This window comes from Electrophorus electricus, chromosome 5, assembly GCF_013358815.1.
Source record: "Electrophorus electricus isolate fEleEle1 chromosome 5, fEleEle1.pri, whole genome shotgun sequence".
Classification (NCBI taxonomy): Eukaryota; Metazoa; Chordata; class Actinopteri; order Gymnotiformes; family Gymnotidae; genus Electrophorus; species Electrophorus electricus.
The window spans coordinates 10,418,125-10,436,940 of record NC_049539.1 but is presented as its reverse complement, the minus strand read 5'-3'; the positions used below and the strand labels follow the sequence as shown (position 1 = coordinate 10,436,940).

At 48.0% G+C, this 18,816-nt stretch overlaps 1 protein-coding gene across 1 annotated transcript in view; it reads right to left on the bottom strand.

Moving 5' to 3' along the window:
* Positions 1–18,816, bottom strand: part of ctnnd2a (catenin (cadherin-associated protein), delta 2a) — a 188,683-nt gene that overhangs the window by 51,178 nt on the left and 118,689 nt on the right. The window contains exons 10-11 of the mRNA XM_027004434.2: positions 10,345–10,477; positions 4,830–5,043 (exon numbers count right to left, since the gene is read on the bottom strand). Coding sequence (XP_026860235.2) covers positions 4,830–5,043; positions 10,345–10,477 — 347 coding nt within the window. The remainder of the gene's footprint in view (positions 1–4,829; positions 5,044–10,344; positions 10,478–18,816) is intronic.

Genomic DNA, 18,816 nt, shown 5'->3' with positions numbered 1-18,816 from the left:
CTCTGACTATCTATCTAGAGCATAATTGCCAGTGAGCATAACCACACTCTGTGGCCGCATAAGACCACACAGGCTTAAGGCATAACTGGACCCTGTGAGAATGTCTCAATTAATGTAATTTTATTGGCAGGCCTATTGACAGTTCTTAGGATGTCAACATAGCGAATCACCTCAGACAAGTTCATTACTTCAAGGTGGCCATGTTTGATTAAGCAAACACTCAAACATTGATCCCACTGCCAACACTGGCCATTTCCAGTTATTGCTTTATTTGTGAAACGGATTGTGGGAGAAACAAATGAGAACACACATTTTTCAACACCCAGCCAGTTAAGAGATTACTTTCAATATTTCAGATGCCACATTTTATAATGCATTTTGTATAACACTTTGTCAGACTAATAGCAGATGCAGCGCTAATCAAGAATGTCTGAAAAGATCCAACAAAAATGAATGAAGAACAGTTAATGAAGGAAGGAAAGGAAGAAAAATGCTTCTGTGTGCTTTCATTTCTAAAGGTGATGACCTACAGACACTGCAGCTGTTGAAAGTTGGGTCTGTGCTGCAGAACTGCAGAAATTTTGAAGATGTGAAGATGATTCTTAGTTGCACATGAAAGCACCCATTCTGAGAAAGACATAATCTGCATTTTTACCGAACTGAAATGCAGGTTGTTATTCGACTGGAAAAGGACAGGTAATGTCATGTGTGTGATATGGCTTTGCTGAAGCTCATACCATAGGCCAAACAGCATGCTTCAGGAAGCAGTGCATTGTGGGAGTTCTGGCCTGTTACCCCTCATTTCCTCTCACATGTAGCACTGATGCTGTGTTCTGTATCATGTGATGGAGATTATATGCAGTATGAGAGACGTGTCTGCAGAGACTACACACATGTATACACACACACACACACACACACACACACACACACACTGTCCAGTATGTCCACATTCTCTAGAGATGGCGCTTTTTCAACCATAATAAATACAAGGCACGACTGCATTCACTAAGAGCTGAGAATAACCACACTCCCTGGTAAACATTTGCAACTTTGACAGGAAAAGAAGCAATTTCTCAATACCCAAAGCTTACAGCAGCCAACATTAAATGTAAGAATACGTGCTGAGAAATAAAGGTCAGTACATGTAGCTGCAGGCTAGAATAACAGAACTGCGTTCACATAACTCGGTCCAGTCTTCTGCCTGACAACAGAAATTGAGTTAACCACAGGGCACTTGGGCAGGTTTCCAGGAAAACCATATGCAGGGATACAACATTGATTTTAAGATGTCACTTTCTTATTGCCACCAATCTCTTGTTGTACTCTTCTGGAGCGTTCGCTTTGTGTAAACACAGGCTTTCTGTTCTGGGTGTCTTTCCAGTGAGGAAGTTCAGTACAGTTCAGTATGGACTAATAATGACAATGTCGAAACTTAGATAGTCATTCCATATTTTATTGTAATTCTTGTTACCTGTATAATATTCTGTTTGCTTAAGTATAGGCTTCTGGACACTGAATATTATGACAGGAATACAGAGGTTCAGTGTTTAAGCTACTGTGCGCTTGCAGTGTCATCAGTTTAATCAGGATCTATCAGTATGAAGAGGACAAATCAGCTTGAATATTGCAGTCATCAATTATAATGGTATGATGTCAAGTAAAAGTGCTAATATTTGGTCAAAAATTCACCCAAAAATAATTTACAGAGTAGTGTGGCAGAGCTGGACAGTATAAATGAATTTAAAATCAAGTTAAAACCTGAAATAAATTACAAATAATTTTGTCAAATGGAATACATCAAATTGAACAAAATTGCTGATATAGATTATAGAGTTATAGAGTTTGCTGGTAATCTGAGCTATTAACACTGACATCTGGCCACTTCATGTTTCAGGTTAGGGATGACAGTGTGGGTGGAACGCCGTGTGTCAGAGAGCCCTCAGGAGTGCCATCATCCACTCGCCCTCCTTTAACAGATAAGACAGCCGGGGTCAGCATGCCCATTACTTCCACATGTCTACCGTTGATGGACTGTTCATTTGTCATTCATCTTCCCAGGTCTATCTTTGTCTTCTCGGTTTTATCTGTGTTACTGTGATAATGATGCCAACACTGGATTAGAGCTGCTCACTAGTGACAAAATAGGAGATGATGCCAGAAAATGTCCCGGTGCTGCCAGCAGATGAGTCTGCCATATTCATCCACCTACTCAATCTCCTCCATGGAAGCTGACATCTATATTGAACTAGCTATATGGACTTTATATAATGTTAGGAAGCAAGGACTGGTTATAAGCTAGGACACCCAAGGAGGAATCTGGAGTCATGGTCATCCCAAGGTCATCAAAACTGAACTGAACCTTTGCGTGGTCTCGAGGTGTACACCTCTTCTGTCAAACACATCTCTGCACACCTCAGTCCATACTCTAGTTTACACCAAGCCACTGAACCTGAGTCAGGCATGGCTGCAGAGAAGTCAAGTCACCTCCACAGCGCATCACGCAGCTTTGTGTCCATAGAATGATATTAACGCACAGTAAGAGCTGAGGGGCTCTCTGTCTCACTCTCTCCCTGCCAAAAGTACTCATCTGCTTCTGAAGGGACTTTTGTCTCATCCGTGCATCTCCCATTCATGCTTCCTGCATGTGGATGGCTAGCACATGGTGGCTCAGGTGCATGGCACGTGAAGGTACTTGCCAACCCTGACAGCGCTGGAGCCCCCCAAGGCCCCACGTGTGGCTTCTTTAAAATGAACAGTGTCTATGTACCTGTCAAGATATAGCTTGTCTGTGTGGTAGTGAGGACCTTGTACTTTGAATGAAGCCCTAAAGGAGCAAGTCAAGGATTTTAAAACCTCACAAGGCTGCATTCATAAAACTTTTATCCATGTTTTACTGCAGGTGGGAAGCACTGGGATTTAATACAAATCTATGATGAAGAGAAATTTTACAGACTCCAGAAATAACAATATAAACATTAGAAAAGGAACACAAAAGGTTTCAGCATTCATTCGCAAACTTTGCGTGCAAATGTTGCTGCACAAGAACTGCTCGACTAGTCTACTCTTGACTAGTGATCCTAATGTCCAAAAGTTCTTTCCTTTCTCTCTCGCTCGGATGCTGAACAATGTCTAGCACATTGTTCAGCCAAAAATGCTGACTCGGGCCAAAGTGAGTAACAACTTGGCACAAACTGGGCTGAATCCAGTTCTGTGCCTCTCTGCTCATCCAGAGAGAGATGGAGAGGAGAGAGAGAGAAAAAGAGAGTGAAGCGAGATAGAGAGCGAAGGAGAGAGGGATTGAGAGAGTGAAGTGAAGCAGAAGCACTGCTCCCATTGACCCCTTCCCCCCATGCATTGCTCTGTAGTCCTCTCCCAGTGTCTGCACCAGGTGGGCCCACCCCCTTCCTTCTTTCACAAGCCCAATGCCTCTGCCTGAGTGGTTGAGACAGGCCCCGCCCACCACCTCGTCCAAGAGCCGATTGTTCCCCCCAAAGCTGGCCAAACGGGACTGTGATTCAGCGTCTTATTAGAACCAGAGATGCTGCAAGTCCCCCAGAATGGCTGGCGGGCAGGCAGGTTTTTGGCCTGCTGATTAGCGGAGGAAGCCTCTCCGGGTGTCCAAGGCAGCGCAGCGTTTCATTTATATGGTAATTTGGGCTTTCCGACACGGCTGTGTCCCGAAGCCTTCCGCATCCAAGTGACGCAGGGTTTTAGGAAGACACTTGGAAAGCAGACGCTTTGAGTTGCACTCTTATTTCTGAGTGTTTACTTTGTGAAGGAGAGATGTGCTGTCCTGAGTGTCATTCCAGTGAGGTAAAACAGAAGCAAATAAGGAAAATGGCTCGCAATGAATCAGGAACTTTACTCATTTTCAGCATCTAACTCCAGTGTAGCCAGATGCTTAGGTGGTTAATAGCACCTATCACATCTTAAAGATCAAAGTTATCCACAGGAGAACCAAAGTTTTTCAATGCAGACAGATTTCCAACAGCAAACAGATCTGCCCACATCTTGAAATCTTCCCACGGGTCCACTAAAAACTTCCAGGAGTCTTTGCTGTGGCGGACAGGTTTCAATCTGCTAGCCCTGCATGTAAGCACCCCCTCTCTCGTTCCAGAGCAAAGACCTTTCACCGGGAGTACGGGAGGACGACGCCAAACCCGAGAAGACATAGCAAACATCTTGGAAGCATATTTGCTAGTGTCTGGCCCAGTCTGGAAGATGATTTAAACAGTAATGGAGCTAAAATCCCCTCGAGCAACAGACCCAGGCTCAGACAGCATCACTGGAAATGTGTCATTAGGCAAGTACGTTTAATGCTCATTAAAAAACAATGAAAGTTCACACCTGCTATGATTACAGTCTCCAACATCCAAAAGTGGCTCTCCAGAGTCATACTCATATTAGAGTTAGAAATGTAATGACTGAGATTAGAATGAATTCCCAGAATGTGCGTTCTGACCAGTGTCGACACACTCCATATGGCGATAAGATGTTATCTTTACTCTAGGTGCAGGACTCATCCCTATAAAACTCTGATAAAGTGCATACTGTACAAAACAGATACCATTTCTAAGTGCTTATATAGAATGCCAGTGGCATGCTGTTGCTGAGCACCCAGGCTTCTACCCATTCCTACTGCCCACGGTGCCTTGCGCAAATCAACCTGCCCTTATTAGACTGTCAACCCGGAACTTTCAATGCAGTTAAACACGTTATAAATGTTTTAATGAAGGCACTGTAAAACTACACGGCCTGTATATCAACGCAGCGTCCCGAGGGATGTCCCCTGGCTCTGGGGTGCGAGCCACGCGGGTGCGCCGTACCTGTGACGAGCTCTCTGATGTCCACGTCGGAGGTCTTGCGGAGCAGGCGCACCAGCGCGGGGATGCCGCCGCAGTTCTTCAGCGCCACCTTGTTGTCGTCATTGGCCTTGCCATAGACCAGGTTGCGGAGGGCCCCACAGGCGCTCCTGTGCACCTCCGCCATGCGGTGGTCCAGCAGGTCCACTAGCAGCGGCACGCCTCCCTGCCGCCGGATCTGGGAGCGGGACAATGAGGCGGGAGGCGGGGTTAGCATCTTCCACAGGCTTGCGGTGGGAGGGAAAAAAGAGAACTCTGAGAGTTTTAAATGGAAGTATGTTAGGGTGACATCGACAACACACATCTGCCAGCTGAACTAACTTAGTTTCCACTTATTCATGGTAGTACGTTGGAAATCATGGTAATGTGGTAACGTTCAGTGCGGAGAAGGAGTTTCTACTGTGATAGTAACTGTGGTGATTCTCACTGAGCACAGTCACTCAGAATTCCCATTTCAAATGACCAGTACACTAAAATCCCAAACAAACATCAATAATAGAAAAATTAATAAAAGAAACCTTTCTTGTGCACAAATATCATTAAGACCAAGGTCCCTTGCAAGGGGAGGGGGGGAGGAAAAAACGATCAATTCTAACGCGTATCGGCGTATGACTCATCCGTCTGACGGCCACTCAGAAAGAGCGCTGGCGTGACGGAGTCTCTGTCAGCACTCCGTTTGTGTTCGGCACCAGTCACTTAAGACCAGCCAAGTTCATTAAAAGAGCTCCTGATGGAGCGCGGCGCGTGGAGCGTGCCTGGGAGAGAGAACTTCACGCTGACTCTCTCCGCTCCGTCCCTTTGCGCCACTTCAGCCTTCTCACCGTGATATGCTTACCCAAAAAAATCAAGATGGCACAAGAGGCAGGCCCTAATGGAGGCACGCCCGTGTCGATGCGCACATTCCTAAAGCGACAATCTCTCCCAGGACCAAATCCGCTGGCCTCGCGCCACCGCTCCAATGCACGTATAATGGAGGGCCACGGAGAACCGATCAGACGAGCAAGACCCTAATAGTGGGAGGCGTTGGTGGGCGCCGAGTCCGTCCCGCCGCTCGCCTTTTACCAAGCTGCTTTTGGATTATGTCCTCATGCGCAATTTAGAGGTGGCAAATTTACCTGGACGTGAGCTGATGATGATGGTCGGCGGGTATTTCTGTACTGGCCTGATACAGCGGCGCATTGTTTACATGTGAGGCGGACGAGCCGAGGCTAACGGCCTGGTCTGCAGACAGGCAGGTGTTTTCCTTAGAGAGGAGACACTGACCAAGGCTGTCGGAGGCTCCCGTGACTCTTGTGTAAATCTGGTCTCTCTGGCCTGGCAGGGAGACAAAACCTCAGCGTATCCCGAGGAGCAGGAGTAACCTGATTTTCCGAATTGCGCACATCTGGGGACAAAAGGCTGTCTGGCTTGAAAAACCCAGCCAGGCGTCAGGAGCACCGCTTCGGAGAGAGCCGTCTCTCTGAGTGCGTCATGTAAGTCATCGCATGATGGCGCAACGTGGTGCGTCACTAGCAATTCGGTTTTGTGGTTGTTGACTGCTGGGGCCCAACAGATGTTCTGTAAATAGTGTGTAAATAACGCAGCGAAAATAAAGACCAGCGACGGCATGAGTAGGAACAAGTCTCCAACCAGGAACAATCGTCCATGAGCGTCGACGAAGGTGGGCTAGCGGTGGCCATTTTGCTTAGCTCAGTGAACGTCTGTTCCAGCAGCCAGAGTGACCTGTAAACGAACGGGGTTATGACCCCTCGGTCCGGACGGACTGGAGACACGGCGTGCTCAGCCACAGGCGCGTGTGGGTTGGGAGGAAGCCCTTCTTTTTCTTTTCCTTCTCATCAGCATTACAGCGAACACGCTAATGGAAATCGACAGCTCGGATTTCCTGCCAAAAACGGCTGATGAGGCTAAACTGAAGACGGAGGCAGTCTGCTTCTGGAGCCAGGGCGGAGGGGTTCGGGTGGTGGTGGGTGGGGGGAATGGAGAGGGGGGCGGGGAAGGAGCCAGGACCGGTTACCATAAATAGCCGCAGGCAGCAGACTTGGAAGCGGGCCCTCCGCTACGGACCTGGTATCAGCGCACGGACACCAAATGGCTCAGGCCAAAGCCCATCTCATTAACGTGCTGTCCCATCTGGTTCCTGTGCTGTCCTGTCACTTTTCTGCTCACCTTCAAAAGCAATAGGCTGCAGCTCTGTGACCCCGTCACCTTCAGCTGGGTGCGGATCCATCCTTTAGTTTCTCATCCCCTGCACATGGAAACATCGTGGTCTAACCGACTAAAGTGGTGTGCCAGCGAAATGTAAATAAGCACGGTGTTAGATATTCAACTGGATGCTGCGGACACACACACGAAGGTTCCAGCTGTCATGGCTGCATGTCCAGGTGTGTCTGCTATACGTCCGAAACGTGACAAAATGTGGCACATAGACCGTAGGGATATGGAGTAACCTGGCGAATGTTGCACGTGAGGTCTTGAGAACCACATTTCCCAAATGCCTCTCTTTCAATGGCCCTCAGCAGGGTAATGGGAACTAGTGTCATTTTTCATCATCTGTTTGCGTGACGAGAAAGGGTCTGCGTTTATGCGCATTCCTGAGAAATGATTGGCACTCGTGAAAAACGTTGTCAAGGGCTCCTCGACCATCTGTCCCACCACTGTCACATGTAATTAACTCTTTCCATTTCACCACCTGGCCACACACACAAACCCACAACCGCACGCGTGCCCAGCACCGCTGCACGCCACGAGCAAACGCAAATGTCTATCAAAATTAGATTTATGGAGGGGAGGCGATATTGTCGGAGACCCATCCGCACCTTTCAGCCCCAGACTTTCTGGAACAGAGCGGACATCTTTCTTTCCAAACACTAGCAGGACTAGCACAGAGGACGGTAAGGGACTGGTCAGCGTGAGACCTCGCTGCTCGGCCACTGGCCGAGGAGCGAGAGACAGAGCAAGGCCAGGAACGTCGAGGGCTCCCAGGATGCTGTGCGCGTCCCTGCATCCTGTGAATTAGCTACAAATTTATGTTTAATGATGTTAGAAAATATGTGTATTTGTCTGTATACACATCTAGTTGAACTTATACACTTCTCTTAGTTTGAATCGGTGTGTTGGTAGTGGTTGCTGTCTACTAGTTACCTTCTAAACTTTCCTCTGTTTAGTTTAGTCCCATTCTGCTTGTTTTGAGCCTCAATAAAAGAGCAGATTGTGAGCATAAATGTTTTCCATATCTTCTCCTGCGCCGACACTACAATATTATACTAGCGGTCATTATTGCATACAAAACCGCAGACGTGACATACGCTGTGAATGAGATTCCCTTTGTCAGCAAATCAGCATGCACCTTGAAACATAATGTGTATAGGCTGCTTTTGAAAGAACTAAATCACAGGCTAAGGAAGGTTATGTACCAAGTGTTACACGCTTTTCTGACTTTTTGTTGCTACTGTTTCTGCGTTTGAACGAGAACGAATGAAGTTGTGAATCATTTCGCCCCTACAGCACTTCGTCAGGCTCACGAAAGCACTTTATACCCTGGAGTGACTCACCTAAACCACCACCACCACCATCATCATCATCGTCATCATCATTACTGCACTTTCCATACCTGCACTTTAAAGCGGGTTAAAGCGGCAGCCATGGCTTTCCAGGGCATACCCCCCCCCCCCCCAACGGAGCAGCAGACTTCACGAACCACTGAAACAACCCACAAACACGTCGGCATTTCTGAAACACCACTGCACACATGCAGGGGGCTTTGGCTCAGTTCTCCCCACCGGGAGGGACCCTAATCCCTTTCCTGTAGACCGTAAAGGACGGTGAGACCACGGTGGAGCATGAAGTCTACAGGGCTTAACCCATGAGCCCAGGACGAGGGGCTAGCAGCTTCTCTGAGGGAAGGCTGGAACGAGCTTTGACTTGGGGGTGCTGGGATTACCTGGAGGACATACGGAGAGGGCATCAGGAAATGATGTCAAATGATGTCACGCAGCCTAGTCTGTGTCCCTTCTGGAGGCAGCCCCGCCCTCTGCCACTTTTAACAAGCCCCCCCGGTCAGTACTGCGGGGGCAAATGCACTGCAGGGCTGCCCCACAATCCATCCCCCAAACAGTAACGCAAGCTTTCCTAAAGACATCGCTCATCCAGCGTGGCCCAGGTGTGAAGAGATTCAGCCTCACTGAAGTGCCAGCCAGAAACTGTAGGGTGACATGGCTGATGAAGCCAAATACCCAGAGACCAAGTGGCTCAAGAGACCATATGCTATTCAGTATGCTATGTTAAGGAACATAGTGCTATGTGTGCTAGTTCTTACATAGACAAGAACCATCTAGAGCTCTCAGCATGTGGTATTATGTTAGTTTTGATACTGGAATATGTCTATAATGACCCTTTTTTCTGTTTCTTATGAACATTCTGTTTATATGCTCTCTGTTTCTATTAAGCACCCAGTAGAGCACCATAGATCTTCTGAGCAGAACTTGCTGCATTATCATCAGCGATGATGTTCATTAACAAAGAATTTCCATCTCTACTCCAGGGCTTTACAGAAACAGACCATCTAAAACTGCAAAACAAATCAAAGAAACACGAGGACTCATTTTGTCGCTTGCCTTGATGAACACGCCAGGCTCACTGAGAAATGACGTTGTAAGCCATGCTCAGTGTAAACTTATCGTAAACAAAACTAATTTAAACCCCCCCCCCCACCATTTTTACTCCCCACCACGCACCGCCCCACATCATTAAATAACATAACAGTTTTGTCTGCAGTTAGTTTTGTTCTTTCTGATTTGTTTCCCAAATTTAATTTCCTCGTCCTCCCAACCTCCGTTAAGCCTCTGGGAAACAATTACCGGGCCGCTCAGACTGGAATCCCTGTCAATACGATGCTTCCCCCTCATTGTTTTGTCTGCACATGGCATAATCATTATGGCGACACGAGGACCCTCTTCAAAATCCTATGAAACCCGTTGCCAGAAAGACCCGGCAGCCGAGATACGGCGTCGCATTTCAATGAAAGGGGTTGGAGGATCTGTTGACGCCTTATAAAAAGAATTAATTTCCTAGAACAAAACACATCAGTGGATTAATTTCGGCCGGCAAGCTCCCGCAGGACGGCGCGGTGCGGAGCAGCCGTGGTGAGCAGCTGTTGCTGCCAGCCTGGCGACTCTGGGCGAAAGTCTGCTCGTACAGGTCTGGCCCTCAGGTATCTGTTAAGTGCCGATGTTAATTAGCTTTCGCAGAAAGCTCCCAGCCCATGGCGTGCTAAAACATAGCGTGCTGGTAAGAATATCCTTTAAAGGCGCATGGCTTCGTGCTGACCTTAGCCAAAAGGGGTGGTGTACGGCTGGGGGAAAAAAAAGGGAGGCGGTTGAGGGCGGGCAAATGCAGTGATTGGGTGAACATGCAAGTGGGGCGTGGCTACGGCCAGGCTCCTGGGCGCCCGAGGAAGGCCGGGGTGTAGATGGGGGTGTACCTCAGCTTTGATCTTGTTGTCTCCGAAGCACAAGTGCTGGAGGTAGGCAGCGGCGTTCGACTGAACCGAGGGGAACTGATGCTGCAACATCTGAATCACTTCAGGCAGCTCGGGGTCCCGCCAGCCAAACTCCCTAGCCACAGGGAGGGAGAGAGAGAGAGAGGGAGGGAGAGAGAGAGGGAGGGAGGGAGAGAGGGAGGGAGAGAGAGGGAGGGAGAGAGAGAGAGAGAGAGGGAGAGAGAGAGAGAGAGGGAGGGAGAGAGAGAGAGGGAGAGAGAGAGAGAGGGAGGGAGAGAGAGAGAGGGAGGGAGAGAGGGAGGGAGGGAGAGAGAGAGAGAGGGAGGGAGAGAGAGAGAGAGGGAGACAGAGAGAGAGATTTAAGACATTTAAGAAAAAAAAAAGCTTTCACAGTGGGAGGAAAAAAAAACAGACCATATAGGTTTCAGCGTGTCTGGTAGATGGGCTTCTGGGCTTCCTCAATTCTATAACATTCCCCCTAAAACTCCCTGGGCAAAGAGAAAAACATGTGAACTGACATTACTGAGCGAACATTTCCTTTTATTGTTTTATTGCTCTGAAACAGAAAAGTGGAAACACAATGGAAGCACATGTGTGCGTGTGTGTGTGTGTGTACATAATTGTGTGTAGTGTGTTGACACAGCAGTTTTCTTAGCCAACTATCTAAGGTCCATTGGATTTGTCCAATTTCACTGCCATTTGAAACAGATGAGAGAAAATAGGTGCAGCCCGAGGACGGACTGTGTACAGCAGTGCCTTCAGAACCAAGGCGTCTCTAGTTTCCACTACACTTCTGCAGCCCTGTGGCAGTGTGGTAATGGCGGGGAAACCTCAGGCTGTTACCCAAACTGGAACCGCACTGGCTGGGCCTGAATGGGCGTATCAGGCGCTCTCCTTTACCTCGGGGCCGACGGGGAGCACTTGAAAGGACAGTCGTCAGCGGTAACTACCCTGAGCCAGGAACTAAGCTCTGTGCTTTCACAAGGCGGTGTAGGGTCTGCGGCTGCCCTCCGTGCACACCGTAAGGCACAGGACATTCAAGTCCAATTCCCCACTGGATTTGCCACTGTATCCATTACATAACACCGTCCCTCCTCCCCTAACCATCCATCCACGCAGCTATGCTCAGATAGCTTCTCTCTCTCACACACACACAAACACACACACACACACACAGTGAGAGAGAGAGGTTTTACAGGCCTGTTTACCAAGTCCAGTAAAGTAAATCCTCTAAATGAATTTCTTTTATCAGCAAGAGATGAAGATTCTGATAGAGGATCCGCTTGAGTCTGACAGGCCCCTAGCAGAGACTCCTTGGCTGCCGCCATTGCCTCCTGCTCCACTGAATCTAGCAGAAGGATTTTTGCTTGGCGCTAAGCCGGCAGGGTCAGGGGAGGGCTCTCAGATGAAGCGGCAAACGTGCCAGCGTGCAGTCTGACTGAGGGGCAGGTGCAGTCTGTCATGTGCCAAACGCCAAAATGCCATGAAACAGAGTCACATCACATGGAGTCACACCACCATCGTCACAGCCATGGGCAACATGACAGAACATGGAAGTGCAAGTGTGTGTGTGTGTTTACAGAATGGCACACTTGCGCATGTAGGGGCACAACGTCCAAAAACATTTTCCTACGTGCCCTGACTGAAAAGACAGAGACCAAACAGAAGCCTGGGTATGATTATACAGGAGGTAACTGGCTTTCACATGCCGCAGACACGGCAGCCATGCATTCACACGCCCAGGAGGAAAGTGCCAGAACCAGACACCGGCCAGCAAATTCAATCCCTGGACTTATTTGATCAAGCCCATCCGCCTTCTCAAGGATACCTGAGTGCGGATCTATAGCAAGTTAAATTTGAGGTGTGTGTGTTTGGGGGGGGGTTTGGGGGGCCTCGTGGGCGCATATATACTGAATTTAAAAAAGAAGGAAAAAACATGGCAACCGAAATAAAACCCTCAGCCAGAAAGCTGCTCCCTCTCTGTGTGGGAGGGATCCCAGACGAGGCGCTTGGCAGAAGCAAAGCTCTGGGAGACAGGTGTGGCTTGGCTGTTGCTCAGTAATCTATATCACCCACCCCCCCACCCCTGACCGTCCACCTATCCGGAGCCCGCACCTCAGCGTGGTGGGGGTGGATAATCACGCCCTGAAGGGGACTGCCAGGGCACGAGGTGGCAAGTTCATGTCAGTCAGCAAATGGGTGTTGACAGGCTGTCCTTTCCCCTCCTCCCCAACACAGGGAGCTATTTATAGCGGGTGTTAATTACGCCTCTTCGGTCATGATCAGCGGGGAGCGCGTGCGGCCGTCTAGGCCAGGAGGGAAGCGTCCACGTGGCTCCGCTAATGGCCGTCAACTCATAAAGCAGCCATACAGCAACGCTATTATACCACCGTGATATACATTTAAAAACCATTAACGCGAATCGTGCGAGAGGCCCGATCCTGTTTGGGATTTACGTCTCCGTCCGCTGATGGAAGTAATTTATCTGGGCCGGCTGGATGTTTGCAGCAGGCTGTCTTACTGCATGAGTGCGCGCTCGCGTGACCGTGAAAGCCGTTAAAGGCTCCCGTGTGGCTGCAGGACCCATTCACAATCCAGCACTTCAAGCAGTAATACGTCTAAAAGCCGTTACATGTGCGGACATGAGAGCAGATATTAACCCACGCTTGTTAAAAAATGCGGACCTTTAATTAGAAGCGGATGAGCGTTAAGGCTAGTGTCAGTCCGTGTTTTGATGGCTGTGTTTACAGAAGTGCTAGACGATAAGGAGGAGGAATCGGAGTCTCAGCAGCATGATGGAAGTGGATGCATGCCTCTGTGTGTGTGTGTGTGTGTGTGCCTGTGTGCCATATGGATAGCCCAGCAGCACATATAACCTATGCACTTCCTTGTGAATACTTTAAATCATGTCTAGATTGCTTATGATACCTAATATAATGTAAAATGTAAATAGTTATTATAGTATTTTGTTTTGAAAATAATGACAAGAAAAAAAGGTCTCTACATGTTCACTACATACACGTACATCAAAGACCCAACTATATGTCAGCAACGACATGATGTTTTCTTTCTTTCAGTGTTTACAGATAGCAGAATAATACAAAATAAAACTTGTACATGCAAAACTATCCAGAGAGTGAGGCTTTGTAAAATGGCGGGAGGCTACAGCAGGGTATGCCCACACGTCAATCATGGATTCAGTATAGTGCTTGGTGCACGTCAAATCTTTTACAGCCGACTGTATAGTCAGTATTCAGTGTCTTCTCAATTCTGCTCAGCAGTACTGAGGTTCTGTGTGCCAGTGTTTGGGGCTCAACCCCGCTGCCAACGCTTCCGGCCCCATTAACACCTGTTCACCTGACACTTACATACATACTAGACGAGAGCAGGGGAGGTGTGAGGCAACACAGCACAGCTGCGCATGTACGTGTGTGTGTGTGTGTGTGTGTGTGTGTGTGTGTGTGTGTGTGTGAGTGTGAGAGACACTCAAATGGCCCTAGCGGTCATTGTGACAGTGTGAAATTATCTTATTCTGGTCTAACACAGAATAAATAAAAAAATTCCTGTCCCTTTAAGATACACCATAAGAAGCGTCAGGAAGTTGTAGCTGTTGTAGCTGATAAATTCTGACTCATTTTCAGTTTTTTGCCAGATGCTTCCTGACGAAAAGCAGCTAAAGCGCTTAGGCCAGTTGTTGCCAAGGTAACGCCCAACGCCCCAAAGCAGCGAGAAAGACAAGGAGACAAGGTGTTAATAATGTACATGGTCAAAATGACCACTCTGTAATACGGATCTCATAACAATCCCAGAAATACTTTAGTAAATCCAATACCACAATACTCACTGGTATGAGTCAGGGATGAGGAGACGTGGGGGATTAAGATATTACATCAAAATGCTCAAAAACGACCGTTCTAGCCATTCTAGCATCAGGCCGTCCAGCAGAGGGTTCGCTGTCAAAGCAGAACTAAGACTGCAAACTTTGTCAATAGGCTTTTAATGAGCAGAGCCCAGCTAGACTCCTCAGAGTCCCTTTTTTATTGATAAGACAAAGAGTGCTTAAGAAACATGATGGCAATCGATCGCTGCTCTCGTCGGCCAGCGCAAACAGCGGGAAGCTTCCCTGGGCTGGGATCGCCGCGCTTCCTTACGAACCTGTCAGAGCAGCGGTAATTAACTGGGCAGCAGATCTTACGTAAAGGGCCTTTTGGTTCTGCCGCAGGTGAGGGACACGTCAAGCTGGGAGCGGTGGGGGGAACGGCAGCGTCTGGCATGCTCCGTGCCGTCAATGGGCAGAAATAGGAATGGTTTCACCGGGGGGGGGGGGGGGGGGGGGAGGGGGGGACATGTGGGACTTTATGGGCAGGGCTTGTGGGGGTTAGTATAGTGCACACTATATTGAATAACGTATTAAATCCAGCCTCTGAAGGGAAATTGAAATTGTCATTCCGTACAGTTGGAGATGTGCTAAATGGATAAGTGGATGAATTAAAAAGAAAATGCATGAGTAATAAAAGAACCGCCTCTTGGAGAGTTCTGGGTACAGGGTGCAGGATACAGGTGGGGGTGTGTGTGTGTGTGTGTGGGGGGGGGGGGGGGGGGGGCATGCATGTAAACATAGCCTCCTTCCTGCAAATGACCAAGGAGGGCGTAATTAGCTGAATGAGCAGAAAGAAGCCGGCAGATGAGCAACAGAATCTCAGCAGAGGGGCTGGTGTGGCGTCTCTCACTAAGAAACACTGCCTTCCTGATAAAAGCATGGAAAAACACTCCTCCCCGTCCAACTCAGCAATTAGCATGCCCTTCAGGCCCCTTTGTGAGGTAATCTCACAGTCAAACAGCTAGATGAGGTAAACACCACCGGGATCCAAGACCTCTTAGCAATATTGCTTCATTTTGTAATTAGGCTGAAAACAGTTCTAACGAGGTCAGGCACGGGAAAGTTGCCGTGACTGAGGCGATGTTTACCAACCAGAGGCAGGCACAAAAGGTGTTATTATGGGATCATCTGTATTATAAGAACTCATACGTGCTCCCATCACTCCGAACGCCTGGAAGCGAATGATTGGTGTACCTTTTGTGTAGTGGCAAAATTATAATTCATTATGCTACGATCTTTAATTAACCCAGATTAAGAGATCTTTCTTAGTCTCTCTGTGGTTGATAGGGACATGGTTAGAGGGGCGCCCTCCCATTGTCAGAAACATAATAAGAAGGAGGAGGAACCTAGAGCTTGTGTCCTGTTCTGGGTCATGTGAGGACAGTGCTGCCCGGATGCGTCTGGATTTCACCGCACAGAGCCAGCGCTGAAAGCACTGGGATTCACAGAGAGAATGAACAATAGGGGTGTATCCGAGCAGCGCTGTCTTACAATATCCAGTCAATAGTATGGTAACAAAGTGCAAGATGAAAACTGTATACATTATACACTGCTTCTTAAAAAGGACATTTCATGGGGGGGAAAGGTATGTGTGTGTGTTTATGTGTTCAGGTTCAGTGCTTCAGCAGTGCCAAAACACATTACCTTGATGACCCATCAATTCAGGAGGTGAACTGGTATTATAATGAGGTAAATCTGGACATTAACCAGGCACATTATAGATATATAGACCTGCTGTGTTCTGCACAGACCAATCTAAGTAAGTGAGTGTGTGTGTGTGTGTGTGTGTGTGTGTGCACGTGCGCATGTGTGTGAGGGGGCACATTTGAGGACATGCATGTAAAGGTCACACTATCACAAGCCTTCAGCATTGACTGAATGTTCCAGAAGGCTGTGGGTCCCTTGGGGAGCCAGAACGCTGGCTCCACTCAGTGAGCTCAGGCCTGGTGGACGCGATTATGTGACCGTGTCAGTAACATCACCAGAGGCTCACTGGACGCCCATCACAGGGCACTGGGCTAAGGTCAGAGTGCATCCGGGAGAGACCAATTAAACAGGAAGAGATCTAGAGAGAGGGCCAAGTAAAGAAATAACGAAGGATAATACAGAAAATGCAAAATCTTTCAAACACACGCATATACTCAAACACTCACATACACACACAAAAACACAACGCTACAAGCAGTCTGTTTTATATGCTGCTACAACTTGCAGCTCATTAGAGGAGGATTTACACAAGTGTGTAGAAACAGCAGTACTACACAGAGAAGCACGCTAATTAACATCGTATACACACACACACACACACACACACACACACACACACACACACAAACAAACACCAAGCGCTGCTTTCCACAAACCACTATCCACAGTTTTCAGCCTTAAACACAGCAAAGCCTGATGGGAGAAAAAAAAATCCCACGTGACTCACTATTTTATTAACTGCCACGAGTGACACCTCCAGGCTGTAAACAGAGCAAGGCATTTTGCAGACATTACAGCATGTACACATACAACAGTATAACCTCTCACAGCTGACCGGGAGTGTAGCAAGAACAATGCTGTGATGTCTATAAATAAACTTCCCCTATTTTATAGGGCTATAAACAACAAACCAAAAAAAACCCAAACCAAAACCACACGGTGGAGGAGTGGCCACTCAGGGAAAACAGTCCCACCCAGGCCCCACCCAGCCTGTATCAGGAGCATCAACAGTGTAAGGAACAGCGGTGAAAGCTATGTTGGACCGTGCATTTATATTACGATAGCAGCCTGAACCAGCTCCCATGGGTCCCACATTCTAATTAGATGGAAGAGATGAAATATCCTCTGTGACTATTTCTAGCCTTCTAGAAAGACTGTACAACATGAATTAGCAACGTGTGTGTGTGTGTGTGTGTGTAGATAATGCCTCAGGCTATCGGTAACGATTGAACAGGTTCACGGAACAGCACGCATTACGCCAGAGCACTCCAGAGTGCCTGGAGTGCCCGGCTCTGTGATTACGGAATACCTGAGTGAAGGGAATGTGGAGAGATGGAACATGAAGGAACCTGGGAGAGACGCGATAACGGGGGTCCCGAACCTGACGCCCTGTCATGTCCCATCGGGGGCTGGGCACCAGAGGCTTGGGGGCAGGTTCTCAGGGATCTGCGTTTTGGCTGCGTTTCAGTCACACTCGCAGCACTCTTGACGGGGCGCAATCGCCTGCAGTTTTGCGAAGTAACACGTCTCAATCTCTCTTTCTTGCTCTCCTTCTCTTTCACACTCTTACTTTCACACATGCACTCTCACTCTCTCACACTCTCCCCCCTCACGCACACATGCACGCCCTCTCCTTCTCTCCCTTTGTCTTTCCCTCTCCTTCGCTCTCGTTCAGTGCACGCAGGCCGACTCCACGCAAAGAAAAGCAAAAGCAGATGCTCTCTCGCGTCAACAGCAGGAAGGCAAAAGAGGAGAAGAGGTGCCCGTCGGGGGGGACAGACACATGGGGGAGAGGATTTCTTTCATTTACACAAACGGGGACAAAACAGCAAGCTCAGGCAAAGCGAGTGCGTGGTGAGGACCGGGTCTGCTTCGCCCAGTCCCACTGAGTTGCCGTGGGACACCTGCAGCAATGCTGCTATGTGCAGGCAGTACTGGTGCCACACCACTCGCCAGCCAAGAACCTGCTTCGGCTGAGAACATCAAGCTTCTAAACCAGTACAAACTGACACTCTAAAGGTCTCCAGAACGTAGCTATGGTTTCCCAGGCCAACTAAGGCTGCTTCAGTTAATCTGTACACAATATCTGCATGAACTGTTATGAGAGATTACCATCAATTTGCACTGTATAATATATAGCAATTAGCAATACACCAACCCTATTATTTCCTGTCTCCTGTTCTATGCTTAGTGAATGTTTAATCTACTGTAGTGTACTCTATAGTTACATACAGTTCATTGCACGTATGTATTGTTTATTGCATTTACTGTGCGGTTGCACTGTTGTCTGGATTCTAGATCATTTGCAGTTGCACTGTTTGCATTGCGTGCTGCTGTTCATGTCACTGTAGCACTGCGTCCTGGAGAAACTACGTCTGTGTTGAGAAGGTATAACAAAAGTTGGCTTGACTCAACTCGAAAGTCAAACTAAAGCAAACACACACTGGTTCAATAAGTACATCCTCCAGGCTCCTCCCTCTCTGCCGCCTCCGAAGCCCCGCCTCACGGAGAAGGCTGCTGACCACGTTGTGAAATGTCAACATCGCTGGCCAACAATGAGAAATACATTTTTTTAGACATGAAAATTTATCTACAGCAATATCTGTGCGGTAAAAGAACCGGCTAGCAGATATTTATTTCGGTGCTTAGCTGTTCATTTGATAACAGAAACTGTCCTGAAGAGTAAATAACCAGTAACCCGCTTATGAGAACATTTACCTAGCTGTGAGAGCACATGTACACATAAATATAAGCACAAACACAAATACACCTGCCTGGGTATTTCAAAAAGATATTTTCAGCAACATTCAAATAAAACAACGCTAACCCGTAGCCGTGGCGTCTGAAACGGTCTAACATTGCAACTC